Source organism: Amphiura filiformis, chromosome 5 (assembly GCF_039555335.1).
Source record: "Amphiura filiformis chromosome 5, Afil_fr2py, whole genome shotgun sequence".
Taxonomy (NCBI): Eukaryota; Metazoa; Echinodermata; class Ophiuroidea; order Amphilepidida; family Amphiuridae; genus Amphiura; species Amphiura filiformis.
In genome coordinates this window covers 5,790,656-5,805,553 of record NC_092632.1, presented here as the reverse complement: position 1 = coordinate 5,805,553, position 14,898 = coordinate 5,790,656, and the positions used below count along the sequence as shown (strand labels likewise).

Here is a 14,898-nt window from a genome sequence, read left to right as displayed (position 1 = left end):
TCTGAATCTGTAGATTTAATTCAGACTTTATATAATTTATACTCTTGTGTGGTATATTTATAATTGGGTAAATGATCTATGAGAGTACTCTGTCCTTTGGTGGGGATATTAAGCCTTCAGTCCTGTATACCAGAAAGCCATTACATGTAGCTCAGAGTAGGGTGACTCTTCCTTAACTGTCCAAATCTGTCCTACAGTTATTTGGATATTCACAACCTACAGACATGGTCATGCTAATGGTTGTGACAGGAAGAAATTTGTTTTCTTATACCATCAAAAGCAATGTTTTTTCAACACCACACTATATACTGAATTTCTTTGTTTAACCACATAGTTGACATTGGTCATTGGTTATGGTACTTTCTCTTGGTCTTGGACTTGTGCAAACCTAAAAGGCCAGTCAGCCAGGCCAATAATTCCCTGCTAACCGGGGCTGCTAACAGACAGCTTTATTCAATATTATGACAATGTGTCAAATGATGTTTACCGTGTCCTGAAAATGGTCATCGCATTGAGCCAATAATATATCATCTCACTAAAGCAGATTTCAGGTGTATTCAGCTTACCATGTAACCTATAGTGGCCTAAATAAATGGCAGGTTTAAGTCAATAATCTTGATGTTGGCCACAGTTGTGCTGAATACACACAATTGGGCTGCTTCATATCTCTGTGACTTCCTTGAACAATGATGGTGCTATTTATCTAAAATCTTGTTTGCATCTTTTTAAGGGTAAGACACTTGTAAAATGGTATTCAAACATCAGCAAACAGACTAACAAATGACAGGGAAATTAAAAAAAACCCTTTTTATCATGAAATGTAAGGTAGAACTCATATTATTTGGATAATTTAAATTTAAAATATATGTAATAGCAATTTGTTCATATACCCTTCACCTTGTCTAAAAAGCAGAAAAGATTAATAATTTGATATAGAAACAAAAATCTATGTTTAAAATTGTTACAAAATATATATGTATACACAGTTTATAAACGTGATAGCTGTTGGTATTATTCAGGTCTAGAATTGAACATTATAATAATGTTTTGTTACAAATATTAATAAATGATCACATCAAACAACCATGATGTGAGAGTGATAAATACAAATCTGTGATCGATTGAAAAATCTGTAATCCAACACAGATAATCACAGATTTTTCATTATAACAAAACTGATTCATGGTCACTTTGGGAGTTCTCATAAATACTTGGGGAGGGCAGAAAATATGTGGGGATAAAAAAACCCTTAAAATAAAACAATCAGAGCTTTATAATAGGGGGCTCAACAAAATTTGAGATCAAATTTATCTTGATTACGGCTACATCAGTGTAAATAGTGCCATCACATTTAGATAATTATAGGTCATTATTTTCTGACATATTTATAATTTAGCCTAATTAGTGTGACATTTTTGCATGCTGCATGGCTACATAGAAAAGATAGGGGCAATTATGTGAAGTCATTTGCAGAAATTAAGAACCTACCACCCACTCCCCTCCTCATGCCACTTCCCGGAAGAGGGGGGATCAAAAACATTTCAGATCATAAAAAGGGGATCAAAATATTTCAGACTGCATAAAAGGGGGGGGGGGGATCAAAACCATTTTTATGTCAAAGGCTCCAACTTTTCCAACCAGCCACCAAAGCATAATGAACAGTTAATTTATCCTCACTATGTTGAGAAAATGCATTGATTCAAATATTCTTACATTTCATTGGGATAATTCTTGGATGGATTTGGTAAAACATAGCCCATCAAAATGGGTAAAATCATTGGGGTTTTGGTCTCTGTTTTATTTGACTGGATGTTGGGCTGCATATATACTATCTACTGTGGCCTTAATGTCATACAGTACTTCCCAGGCTACGGTCTGAAAATATGACTGGCAACAGTAATGTTTGCTATTCTGGACTGTCCAGCAGTATAAGTGGTCAGATTTATTGGTTTTTAGCACTCAAGCATGGATGGTATGACCGGCCAAGTGGTATCCATCAATCCTGATGCTTGTCGGAAAATGTCAAGATTTACGCCTAATGGTAAAACAAACATGTCATGCCACAAATATTGTATACTTTTATAATTAGATCACTATGATGTGGTGGTCCTCAATTATTTTATCTAGATTTTTCAAAATAGAGCACCAATGGTGCAGGAGCTCAAAAACACTTGTTCAAGTGCTTGAATAAGAATAAGATGCTTGAATCACAACATATATAAATTAGAGAAACATTTTAATATCAAAACCAAAGTTCATTAGTGAACTAATCAAAATTGATAATTAACAGTAGCAATACCCTTAACAAACAGCAAATTGAATTGTCACGTGAAAGCTCATCTCATTCAAGGTGAAAGCAAAGTGTGTAAGGCCAGTATGATTAGAAAGTTTGCAATAGATGCTGATGTATAACTAATATACCAGCCTGTAATTAATCACTAAATCAATCAATTAATCTTGGTTAGCTACTCACAATACCATGACAATATGTGCCCATCCACCACAAACTGGTGGTAAAGTCGGCATTTTCCACTTTGAGATACAATAAAAAACAGTATATATGGATTTCCATGTTAAATATATTAGGAATTTGACCTTTGATGAACCATAACTTCACTTCCAGATGTCCGATGAAGCTGGTTGAGGTGTCATTTTAAACCTGCATGTGCACTCGTTCAAAATCTGCAATAAACAGAAAATGACCTAGGGCCGACTTTACTACCACTTCGTGGTGGATGGTCACATATGAGGTGTATACCGGTTATCAGGTAGTAAATGGATGGAATGGATGATATAGCTATATCACAAGCTACCGATCAGAGTTTAATTTACACATTCATAGCCTGTTGATGAGGATAATCAGTAGATCCACCATGCCTGTAATTATGGCTGACATACAACCACTGATGTGCTCAAAGAGTTAACCTTTAATCTATTCATTACACATTGGTTGTGAACAAAAAATTATACTCTTTCTCCCAAAAGTGTGTTAATTTTGATGATCATATGTATATTCTACCTAAATTAGTATTCCTCCTCAAAGTAAACACTGGTATAGATTTTTCTGACTTTAAATAATGGTGATTCCTTTTATAATAGGAATTGATATCATTTGAAGTCACACAAATCCAAACAAGTATTTATTAAAAGTGCATTGTACTATTAAATGAAGCCACAGATTAGCTAATCTCTGACTAAAATTCATCACAACTTGTAAATGTCCTAAAATGATCCATTGCCAAATGTGAAAAAAACTCTCCAATTAAAGGTGTGGGTGTTGCTTGTAAAATAAATATCGTTTAGATATTTTTGGTTTATTTTGTTTTTCCGGTGATTTATTAAATTAAAGCCAACCTCCTTGAATAGAACAGGCAATACTTCAACTCGCAGAAATATTTTTACCATTGTACTCTATACATTCAATATTTGTATAACATGTATTGAAACTCTATAATTGAAATGATCAACTGCCTGCATTCTGACCTTTCCTTAACCATATCTGAAGTTATAGAAATGCAGATTCAATGTTGATGTAGTTTCAGCAAAATGCAGTGTTTTCAAGTGCAAATTATGTAGAAGAGACAAAATTGAATATGGCTGACACTGGACTTATCCATAAGAAATCAAATTTTGAAAGTGATGAAACAAAAGCGTCACGATTTTCCTCACAAGGCAAACTGGCAAAGTAATACCTAAGAAATCAAACTTTTGAAAGTGATGAAATGAAACACCATGATTTTCATCACAGAACAATACAATGCATAAGAAATGAAAGAGGGCATACGACTGGTGATGTTTTTTGTGATATTCAATTTCCTCACTTTTTCAACCTTGCCCTAGGTGAAGACTTGATATGCAAACTGAGATCTACCCAAAGGCTGCCTGATATATTCTTTGTATCAATGCATGTTGTGTTCTTCTATGCAGTCAGATAAAATTCTAATCGCTCATTAGGGAAGGCAAAATACTCTCCCTAAACACCCCCCCCCCAAAAAAAAAAGAGAAAGGAAAAAAAGGGAAAGGAAGAGAAGAAGGAGAGACTTTCTCCCCCTTAACTTCAAATTCTGGATCCGCTACTGACACTTAAACATAAAATATTGATATAACATGACACAAGGCAGCACTTTTTACATCTAATCTATTCCAGTTTTGTAGAAATAATTACTCTTATTAGAAGCCCCTGGGTCTCCTGCAGGAGCTTAATATCTACAATATTTGTTTAATATTGTACAAATTTGCTTTCATCAGTTGATATTTGTTTCATTAAAGATTAATAAATTTGAGTAGAGAACTAACCAATGAATGGCTTACTTGAGAAAGTAAAAACAGATTAATCAAACAGGTGATTGGTTTTATATAACAGTTTCAATTTGACTCAAGCTTCCTGCTGCATGTCCTGTTATCATGCTCTCATCACAAAATATATAAGGGACGCACCATTAGATTCTCAGGGTGGGGGTAGGAAGTTTTTCAAAAAAAAAAAACTTCACCCACTACATGAGCAAAAAAAACAAACTTTCCCCACCAACACTAAAAAAAAAAAAAAAAAAAAAACCTTCCCCACCTAACTGTGTATAATGCATGAAATTAAAAAAAAAAACTTGTCATTTTGGGCGTAAAAAAATAAATTTCTTCCCCGACCCTAACTTCCTACCCCCCCCCTGAGTATCAAATGGTGCGTCCCTAATACCGCATGTTACAAAGTCATAGCAAGTTTATATTCTTAAATTTTATCTGTTTAATTCTGAAAGTTTGCTTCAAAATCATTTGGCCTTTTTCTGAATCAAATGACAAATGCTCCCCACCCTGAGACTGGTTTGTGACAAATGCCCTCACAGTCAGAGCTGTGACAAAATGATCCATACCCCATAACTAGGCCTGCCATAAATGTTCCCCCACCCCACAAGACAAGTGACATATACTACCTTTCAGTTGCCTATTACCTTAATCATAATCAGGACTCCTCATATGATAGAAACATCTTGATATTGACACAATATAATGTATTTGTTGAGCAAATATTTGCAGTTTTAAAAGTGAAGTTTCTTACCAATAATAAATCGCCTACAATAATGACTGGCATCGTTAGTAATTGAACATGGGATGACCTGGATCTGTCTAACCTGACATGCTTTTCAATCAATTATCATTCTTTCTTTTATTTCATAAAAAAGTTCCATGATTTGCAAAAAAGTTCCATGATTTGCTATGATTTGTTGCTTAAAGAGCTAGGTAAACAGATTAAATTCACATTTCGGCCTCCCAATCGTGCATTTAGAATTGGATATAAAATGAACCAGGCGAGTGATTTGTCCTTCTGAGGGGACATCAAGCCAACAGTCCTATGTACAGAGTCATACCTGTACACAGAGTTCACAGTCACTTTTAAAAAGAGTAGGGTGTTTAGTGTTTACCCCTGACTATCCCAGTCCATCCTGGTTTTAATTTGTCATAGAATAATTGGTACCCTGGTTCTTGGGCCTACACGCACCTGTTTGGTATGTCCCATTTGCACTAGACTGACTAAACTAAATTTCATGTTCAACTAAAAGGTGACACATCAGAATTAGAGTCTTGTTTATATCAACGGCAATCAACTCTAATAAATATATTATACTCCCTGGGTGCCCATAATAAACACTTTTCATTATTACATCTCATCAAAGGTCTGCGCGCCTCAATTAAGCAAGCTGAAATGGTCGGCTTGAATTATCTCTCTGAGTTAACCTGGATCACTTTTGTTTATACAATCAAATTAGTTTTTCATTAAGTGGCTTTTTTGTTGGCTCAAGTCACAGTTTGATGTGTAAATGATTTGATAAGCTTTGACAACACTGCTATTATTACAAAGCCTTCTATCTGGTGTTGACAGTATCAATCAACACACACTCATCAAAAACTTTTTTCATTTTCTAATTGCACTTTGACCCTAATCACAGAGAATAAAAATGAAATTTATGTAAACAATAATACCAACACAGAACCAAATAAACAATAGTAACCTTTCAAATTACCTAATTAATGTTTTTAAATCTCTTTTAATGGCATGACAAATGAGTAAATACCGCCAGTCAATAGAAAGATAAATAACTACAACTACTAATGGCAAAATACATCATAAGCTATCTGCTGTTGAAAGTAAAATACAGAACGATTGATGGTATAAGCGAGTGGAATATAATAGTGGTATGCACCATTTTTGGTAAAAAATTTTTTATTATTAATTATATAAAAATAAAGGTCATTGGGCACATATTATGTTAACGAACAGGTTTGAAAAGCAATTGATTAGTTTTGAATTAGATGCAATTTTCCTGGTTAGTGCAAGGAAGTTGTGTCAACCAAAGTGTGATGTCAACAATGGTGAAACATGATTGAATCACTAAATCATAACTTGATATCTACTGCTGATAGCAACATATATCACTTGCTATCTACTGCTGATAGCAAAATATATCACTTGCTATCTACTGCTGAAAGCAAAATATATCACTTGCTATCTACTGCTGATAACAAAATATATTACTTGCTATCGACTGCTGATAGCAAAATATATCACTTGCTATCTACTGCTGATAGCAAAATATATCACTTGCTTTCTACTGCTGATAGCAAAATATGTCACTTGCTATCTACTGCTGATAACAAAATATATTACTTGATATCTACTGCTGATAGCAACATATATCACTTGCTATCTACTGCTGATAGCAAAATATATCACTTGCTATCTACTGCTGAAAGCAAAATATATCACTTGCTATATCTACTGCTGATAACAAAATATATTACTTGCTATCGACTGCTGATAGCAAAATATATCACTTGCTATCTACTGCTGATAGCAAAATATATCACTTGCTTTCTACTGCTGATAGCAAAATATGTCACTTGCTATCTACTGCTGATAACAAAATATATTACTTGCTATCTACTGCTGATAGCAACATATATCACTTGCAATCTACTACTGATAGCAAAATATAGCACTTGCTATCTACTGCTGATAGCAAAATATATCACTTGCTAATACTGCTGATAGTAACATCATAAATTGCTATCTACTGCTGGTAGTTAAATACATAACTTGTTATATACTTCATTAATATATTCTTGTTCATTGATTGGTTAAAAGTGGATCACATGACCAAAAATAGTTCTACCATCAGTACTCCTATCCGTAAATAGTACCTCTAATCCGTAAATAGTATTTTCAATGTCCCGGATGAGCCGTAAATAGTACCTCCAAGCCGTAAATAGTACTTTTGACCATGCCTTCCCGTATGCGCGCATTTGATGCGACGGAACAGTTCACGCACGCCTTGAAACTGCCATAGCGTGATTTCAAGCGCTGCTGTAATTGGTTAGCCCGATTTTAGCCTATTCAATTATTTTGAAGGGCAAAATATAGGTTGTGCTTAAATTGGTCGTGCTGTTTATTTAGGATAGAAGCTGGAGAGTCAAAACGTCAAATAATTTTCTTTTAACCAATCAATGAACAAAGAACATATTAATGAAGTATATAAAACAAATATATACTGCCTTTATTCGAAAGTTCTGGTTAAAACTATGGTCCCGCGTTGAGAGCAAGTAAGACTATTTTCCTGCGGGGCTGCGCCCCTCAGAAAAATAGTTACTATTGATCTCACCTCGGGCCCATAGTTTTAACCAGAACCTCTCATGGCAGTATATATTTGTATACTATCTACTGCTGATAGCAAAATATATCACTTGCTATCTACTGCTGATAGCAACATATATCACTTGCTATCTACTGCTGAAAGCAAAATATATCACTTGCTATCTACTGCTGATAGCAAAATATATTACTTGCTATCTACTGATAGCAAAATATGTCACTTGCTATCTACTGCTGATAACAAAATATATTACTTGTTATATCCCTCATTAATATATTCTCGTTCATTAATTGGTTAAACGAGTATCATGTGACCAAAAATAGTTTTACTATTTTGCAAACTTGTTAACAAGCCGATTGATGAGGGAACGGGATACTATTCAAAGTACTATCTCCGGGAAATAGTTTTACTATCTCCCACTGAGCGCGTCCCGGAGCGCGCATGACCACATAACCGCGTCGCAGTTACTAGTGGTCAATGCAACTCGCCACATACGCTGGATATCAGTACCGCCCGGGTATTAATGTGTAGCAATTCGTTTTGTCTTATGGCTACACAATTAAGCAGCACAGACATGACAGAAGTGCAGCTAAAATACGGCGGTTTAATGGCATAATCTGAGTTACATCAGGATCAGTATCTTAATATTGATGGTGAAATAACAGGGAACATGTTAACATGATTACTCGTTTCACGGCGGTATTGTAGAGGTTGTCACACATTTCACGGTAAGCTTTAGCCACTCAACTGTGTGCGTGCTTTGTGCATGCATTCAATCAAAACAAAGCAAGGCCGGGCGTAAGCCTTGACTAGGCCTAGCCTACATTTATGCCTAGGCCTATGCCTTGTGTTTAATGAACAAAGAATATATTAATGAAGGATATAAACAAATATTTACTGCTCTAAATTCGGGATCTGGTGGAATCTATTGGTCCCCTCGGTGAACTGGAGACCGTGAGCCTACTATTTTCCCTCGACCTGGCGGTCTCGGGAAAATAGTAGGCTCACGGTCTCCAGTTCACCGAGGGGACCAATAGATTCCACCAGATCACTCATGAGCAGTAAATATTTGTATACTATCTACTGCTGATAGCAACATATATCACTTGCAATCTACTACTGATAGCAAAATATAGCACTTGCTATCTACTGCTGATAGCAAAATATATCACTTGCTAATACTGCTGATAGTAACATCATAAATTGCTATCTACTGCTAATAGTTAAATACATAACTTGCTGTCTACTGCTGATAGCAAAATATATCACTTGCTATCTACTGCTGATAGCAAAAATATATCACTTGCTATCTACTGCTGATAGTATCATCATAAATTCCTATCTACTGCTGATAGAAAAATACATAACTTATATCATGTTGATAGTAAAATGACAATATTTAATATAATTGATTGCATCATACAAGATGAGTCTATCAGTTATTTCATTTGTTATTATGTTTCACGTAATAATCATCTAAAAAGATGCAACTATTTCAAAAAACACCTATCTGTTGAAAACATTGCTTAAAATAATACCGGTACTCAATTAGCCTGCTTGCATTTAAGGGAAGAATTTCCACTTTATATGCCACATCCATCTATAAAACGTGACCTAAAAATTGGAGGATTTGCTGACATTTTGTATAAAGTCACTCTTGTTATTCTACGAAAAGAAAGCAAAGCGCTATGTAAACAATTTAGTGAAATTCTGTCACCATAGAAGCCTACTTGTAACATGAGGTGCATGTAAATCAGGAACTACAAATACAGAATGGAAACACTATCAGTTGTTTGGTTTCATATGTTTAATTGTTTGTAAGAACTCAGTCACTTTCAAGTATTTTTTCAAACCCCCATTGATGACTTTGTGTTATTTGGCTGATGTCATGAATGTAACTTGACATGTGAAAGTGTAAAATGCATAGAGAAGGTCAAGTGAATTCTGGTTGGCTCATTAAATCAGATCAAAGATAATCTTCACCTTCAACTTTTATTTTCATATTTGCCCATTTTACCTACAGAAGAACCATCTCATAATTCAAACATGTCACATTATTGTGTCTCATTAATGCCCTGTAATTGGGGTAATTGGGTTGTTTTAGGTCCAAATTTAGAATTATGTCATACATGAAAGCTCAAGTTTTTTAATGAAAAGTTACATGACAATGTAGAACTAAGATATGGAGTAGAGGGAACAGACGTTTTTGATCAAAATTGTTAACATTTTTACACAGAGCAAGCAAGCAAGCAAACCTATGCATGAGCTCATGCTGGTTCCTACTTAACTGGTGGTGCTATTGCCATAGCTCTGACTAGAGCTATGGGGCACTTTCAAACTTTAAAATCTTTGTATTTTGCATTATTATAAATGTTACATAATATTATTATCATTATTATTATCATTATCATTATTAATACTATATGAAACAGCAACACAAATTCAATGATAAATGATTTATTGTGCTGAGTACAAGTATGAATTAATATTGACATTTCAGACCTTCATAAATATTTCCCTGTAAATATATGTTTATGAATGGGGTATGAAACAAGGCTTGCGGGAGTGGCATGCATGGATCTGGTTGTAAACAGTGCATACCTGACGTCACACCTTATTCCCTCACCAATCTCTCTCTTACTTTGCTTCACTGCAAATAATTCTCAGTGATTCCCAAGTGTTAGAAATCTGTGAATCAACCTCTTCACTCAGGGCAGAAATCATGCCTTCCCATAATGCATTGGTGATATCACAAATAGGACCTTTCCCACAATGCATTGGTGATATCACACATAGAAACTTTCTACAGTACTAATCAAAGGTCCTCGATCTATATGTTTTGCATGGGAGCACTCTTGCGCATCAATTTTATACCCCAGTATAAACCACTTATACCGCCATCAATAGCGTGAAGTTAGTCCTAGAAAGTAAGTTCCCCAGTATATGCAAAGTTAATTTTGTGTCAAGTGCCTGATATTTGCACCTGTTTGTGTGTCTTTAAAACCGTGGAGACATGCGAATAAATGTAGAAGTTGTGTCTGTAGCGGCGCATTTGCCAGGCTCGCAAAACATAGAGGCCGTGTGTTTATGGTATTGCTGTGGCAAGAAAAAGCCTCGCATTCTGATAATGTAATTTTACTTTGCGTATCATGCCACCAGAAAAGTCAAAAGACTATTGTCGCTATTTTTAATGTTCAAATGAAAGTGTACGTTCCTAGCATCATGTCATATGTGTGTGTGTGCATACTTTGCAGAAGCTCCAACCTTAGCGTCCAGCTGTCCCCAACCTTAGCATCTGGCTGCCTAGTATTACTAGTTAAACAACATTGTGCAGCTTGATTTGGTCTATTTATGTTCGACCTGTGTGTAGTATACAGTGTCATATATGTGAATGATGTTTGTGAATGCACTCTTTGCTTTCAAATTGTACATGCCGTGTCCGAGAATTAAATACAGTGACAGTATATACTTTGCTGAATGCCAAATAAGATGGTATTTGATCCATGCAACATCAACAAAGTCAGTTATGCATACAACCATTTATTTCAAACCAAAGTCAATGAAATTGTCCCAATTTATCAACATTTAATGTAATGCGCTTGTTTCGAGAAACACTGGAACAGAGCCTGATGGGAATCATGATTGAACCAGGAATACAGCATGATGGGAATGGGTGCTTGCCTTCTGTGCTGTGCACTCAAACCAGGCAACTAGACACTCAAGGGAATCTTCACAACTTCTGGCGGCATACATGCCACACAGACCCAGTTTTGCCTGAGTTTTTATCCATATTACCATTCACAAGAATTCTTGTTTTGTTATTGCTGCAAGCAGAAATCACTTTCAAATTGTGTTGTCCTACTGGGTATATGTGTTACAACTAGTAGCTACAGGTTTCATTGTACTACATTACAGAAATGTAAACAAAGAAAAGAGGATAGTAGGCAAAATTTACCAGAAAGGCATATCTTAAAGGTAAAAACAACACAGATACACCCGTTTTGGGAAATGCGTAAAGAGGTTTTTCCGCCAGGGATCCTAAGGATATGACGTAATTTTCACAGAAGCAACTGAATAGGATAATTATTAGTTTTGATTTGGGAATTGGAACACATTGGAACATGGTATGCCAAACTACTCTCATTCTCAAAGCTGCTCAACTTCTTTCTACTTTGGGGATTGATATGTTTGCTGCTTTCTTTCCTTGCTTTTCTTTATTTCCTTGCTTGTTGTTTCACAAGCATGAACTCAAAAGTGTTTGGCTAAGCAGGGATCTGTAGGTTGTGACGTAATGTTTACTATGATCAGCTCAAAGGTGAGAATTATTCAGTTTCTGTTACTGCACGTCAATGAAGTCCAAACTTACGACCGCATAAATTCACAATAGTGCGCATCAGTCACACAGTATGCAAAGTGCAGTTAACATAGTCCGTGCCCAGCTAGATACACTACATACATACATATATGAGAGCTTTTGTTACACGACATTTCAAAAGATCACAGCGTGAAAAACCAAAACATATGCAAAATATATACAAGAAAAAATGAAAAAACAAAAGAAAAATGAAGCAAGCAAAATTATGTTTGCAGAAACAGGTGGGTTTTAAGGCCTTTTTTAAAGGCAGAGACTGTTTGAGCACTTCGCACAGATGACGGTAAATTGTTCCAGATCAAAGGTGCATTGTAAGATTTGAAAGTCCAACTGCGTATGATCGGCACATTCAAATGTGTGCGATCTGAGGCGGATCCAAGGCCCTTGTGAGGATTCTTAAGTTCCAGACAAGATGACAGGTATTCTGGTCCAATGCCGGCAAGGCATATAAAAACATACAGCATGGCTTTGAATGTTATTCTATCCTCTACAGACAACCAGTGGAACTGGTTCTAAGGACCTCACTAAAAACTATTAATCGTATTCAAAATATTTTAACATAGAAAGAGCAGTGGTTTAAGTATATGCATTTTGATACCTCATTGCCTAATTTTGTTAATATTAACAACACAGCAATATCTTGAAAGATAAAAATCCACCAGAATTTAAAAGTTGAACTTGCAGAGATCAGTGGTCATAAAACACACACATTGTGGCATGTACATGTCAAACCCACCATTATCTTCACACTGAATTCAAATCAATACAATTTACTGCAACTTTTAAATTCAGGTTTTTTTCTTACATAAACCACCATCCTTTCTATGGCCTGCCTAATATGAGCTGATTTGGGGAATGGCATGCACATTGGACATGTGGTGTGATGCTTAACTACTTGTATTTTCAAAGCTGCTCAACTTCTTTGAGATTGATACGCTTGCTGCCTTCTTTATTTGTTTTTTCTCTTTTTCTTTGTTTGTTATAAACTTAAAATGTGCTCCATACGTTTTGCCAAGTTAGCTTGGAGGTCAGTCTCATCAACATGATTAACCCTAACAATACCAAACATCAAAAAACCTCAATTTACAAACATATGCATGGGCATGTATCCCATGTGATGCGATTGTGTCATCATGTGAAAAATAATATGGCCACGGAAAGCTTGGCCGGCCATGCTAGACCCCTATGGCAAGGTAGGCCTGTGCAAGTGTCTGGCACCTGAGAGCTGGACAATAAGGCCTGAGCTTTCCCTGACCGTATGATTGTTTGCATGATGATGCAATCACATCACATGGGAAGCCTGCCCGTGCATATGCTTTGTGAATTGAGGTTTTTTGATGTTTGGTACAGTTAGGGTTAATATACACAAAAGGAGAAAAAATAAGGTGTATTCTAATTCAATACATTATGACACGATAGTGGATAGCCATACAACATGGTGCATGCGCCGACACGCAATGGCGGCATGCTTGTAGCCCCTCAATGATCGCACGATAATACATGCACGAACTAAGAATGTGGTTCAGCGGCTTAGATGTTCGTGACGGTTTCGTTCATTTAAAACAACGGGATGTCCTCACAAAAGTAACTTGATTTTTTCTGAAAAAAAGGCAGTTTTACTTATAAAAGTTGAACTAAACTGAATAAAAATGTGCCGGTATCCACTAAGATAAAAATATTGACCAGCCATTATGACACAATATTGGATATTTATTTTATTTATTTCTTATTTAACCTGGGGTGACCAATCAATGCACTGGCACTGTTCTCCCTTGGTTCCCAGATATATATTCTCTAATTCATTTAGTGAAAAAGAATTCAAGGCCTGGATTCTCAGAGTTAGACAAGGAATACAGGGCAGTACACAAATCTTGAATACAATAGGAATTGTGTATACATGACTAAGGTAATCATCATAAAGTACTCCAGGTGCATTGTGCTTTTATGTTCTTAAGACAGTTTAGAGAATCCAGACCCTGATCCTATGACTATCCCATGACTTACCACCGTCAATAGTGTGAAGTTAGCCCTAGAAAGTAAGTTTCCTATATCTTGCATCTCAGTGAATGGTGATACGTGTGGTGCAAAACCCTGCATACAAAAAGAAAAACAACAACAATAAATCATTGAAACATAAGATAGGTTACAAAAATGTCAAACTCTTCTCAACTCAAAAAACTTTCATACATCTTTTTAGATCATTAGGATAGATAGAGTAGTCAGAGACCTAACTGATAACGGCTCACCATCCTTCAAGAGCAGAGTGCATAAGCATCTCATTTCATGTGTCTGATGCTTAGGTTACTGTACCCCTTCACTCTTGTTGTCCCTAACCTGCTGAACCACTAATTGGCCCATGCGGTTGTCTTTTATAGTGCCTAGGTGTCTAAAATCGCATCTCTTCAACATTTTGTATCTTTGCATATATTATCTACCAAAACACGTTTCAAAACGTAAAAAGGGGCCAAGTTTAAAAAATCTTTCCTGTGTGGCTTTTCACCCTTTTTTAAACTTGGTCCCATTCAGTAAAGTGGTACCGTAATAACATGAAGAATGAGTCCTAATTTCTACATGCAACAATTAGGTTTAAGACTGTTCGAAAGCGGTGCAATATGACGTAGGCTATGTATTATCAAAAACATTTGAAGGTTTATGTTTCATTATATGTGACGTGTCATGTCAAAAGGAGACACTTTTGGGCAGGTTATCAATTCTGAGGTTTTTACATATCTTAAATGCAGAGATATTTTGCTCCACAATGCTGTTTTCCCCGATGAAATCGGACATTCCTAAGCGAAGATATTGAGTTCGTAAGTTATGGTATTATAAAATTGGAAATTGAGATATCGGCCTTTAAAAATATTATTGACAATGTTGAGAGTAGGA

General features: G+C 35.7%; 1 protein-coding gene across 1 annotated transcript in view; it reads right to left on the bottom strand.

Annotated features, from left to right (window-relative positions):
• The window catches only part of LOC140152528 (arginine-hydroxylase NDUFAF5, mitochondrial-like), a 421,297-nt gene that overhangs the window by 195,140 nt on the left and 211,259 nt on the right, over positions 1-14,898 (bottom strand). The window contains exon 9 of the mRNA XM_072174884.1: positions 14,017-14,103. Within this exon, the coding sequence (XP_072030985.1) occupies positions 14,017-14,103 (87 nt within the window). The remainder of the gene's footprint in view (positions 1-14,016; positions 14,104-14,898) is intronic.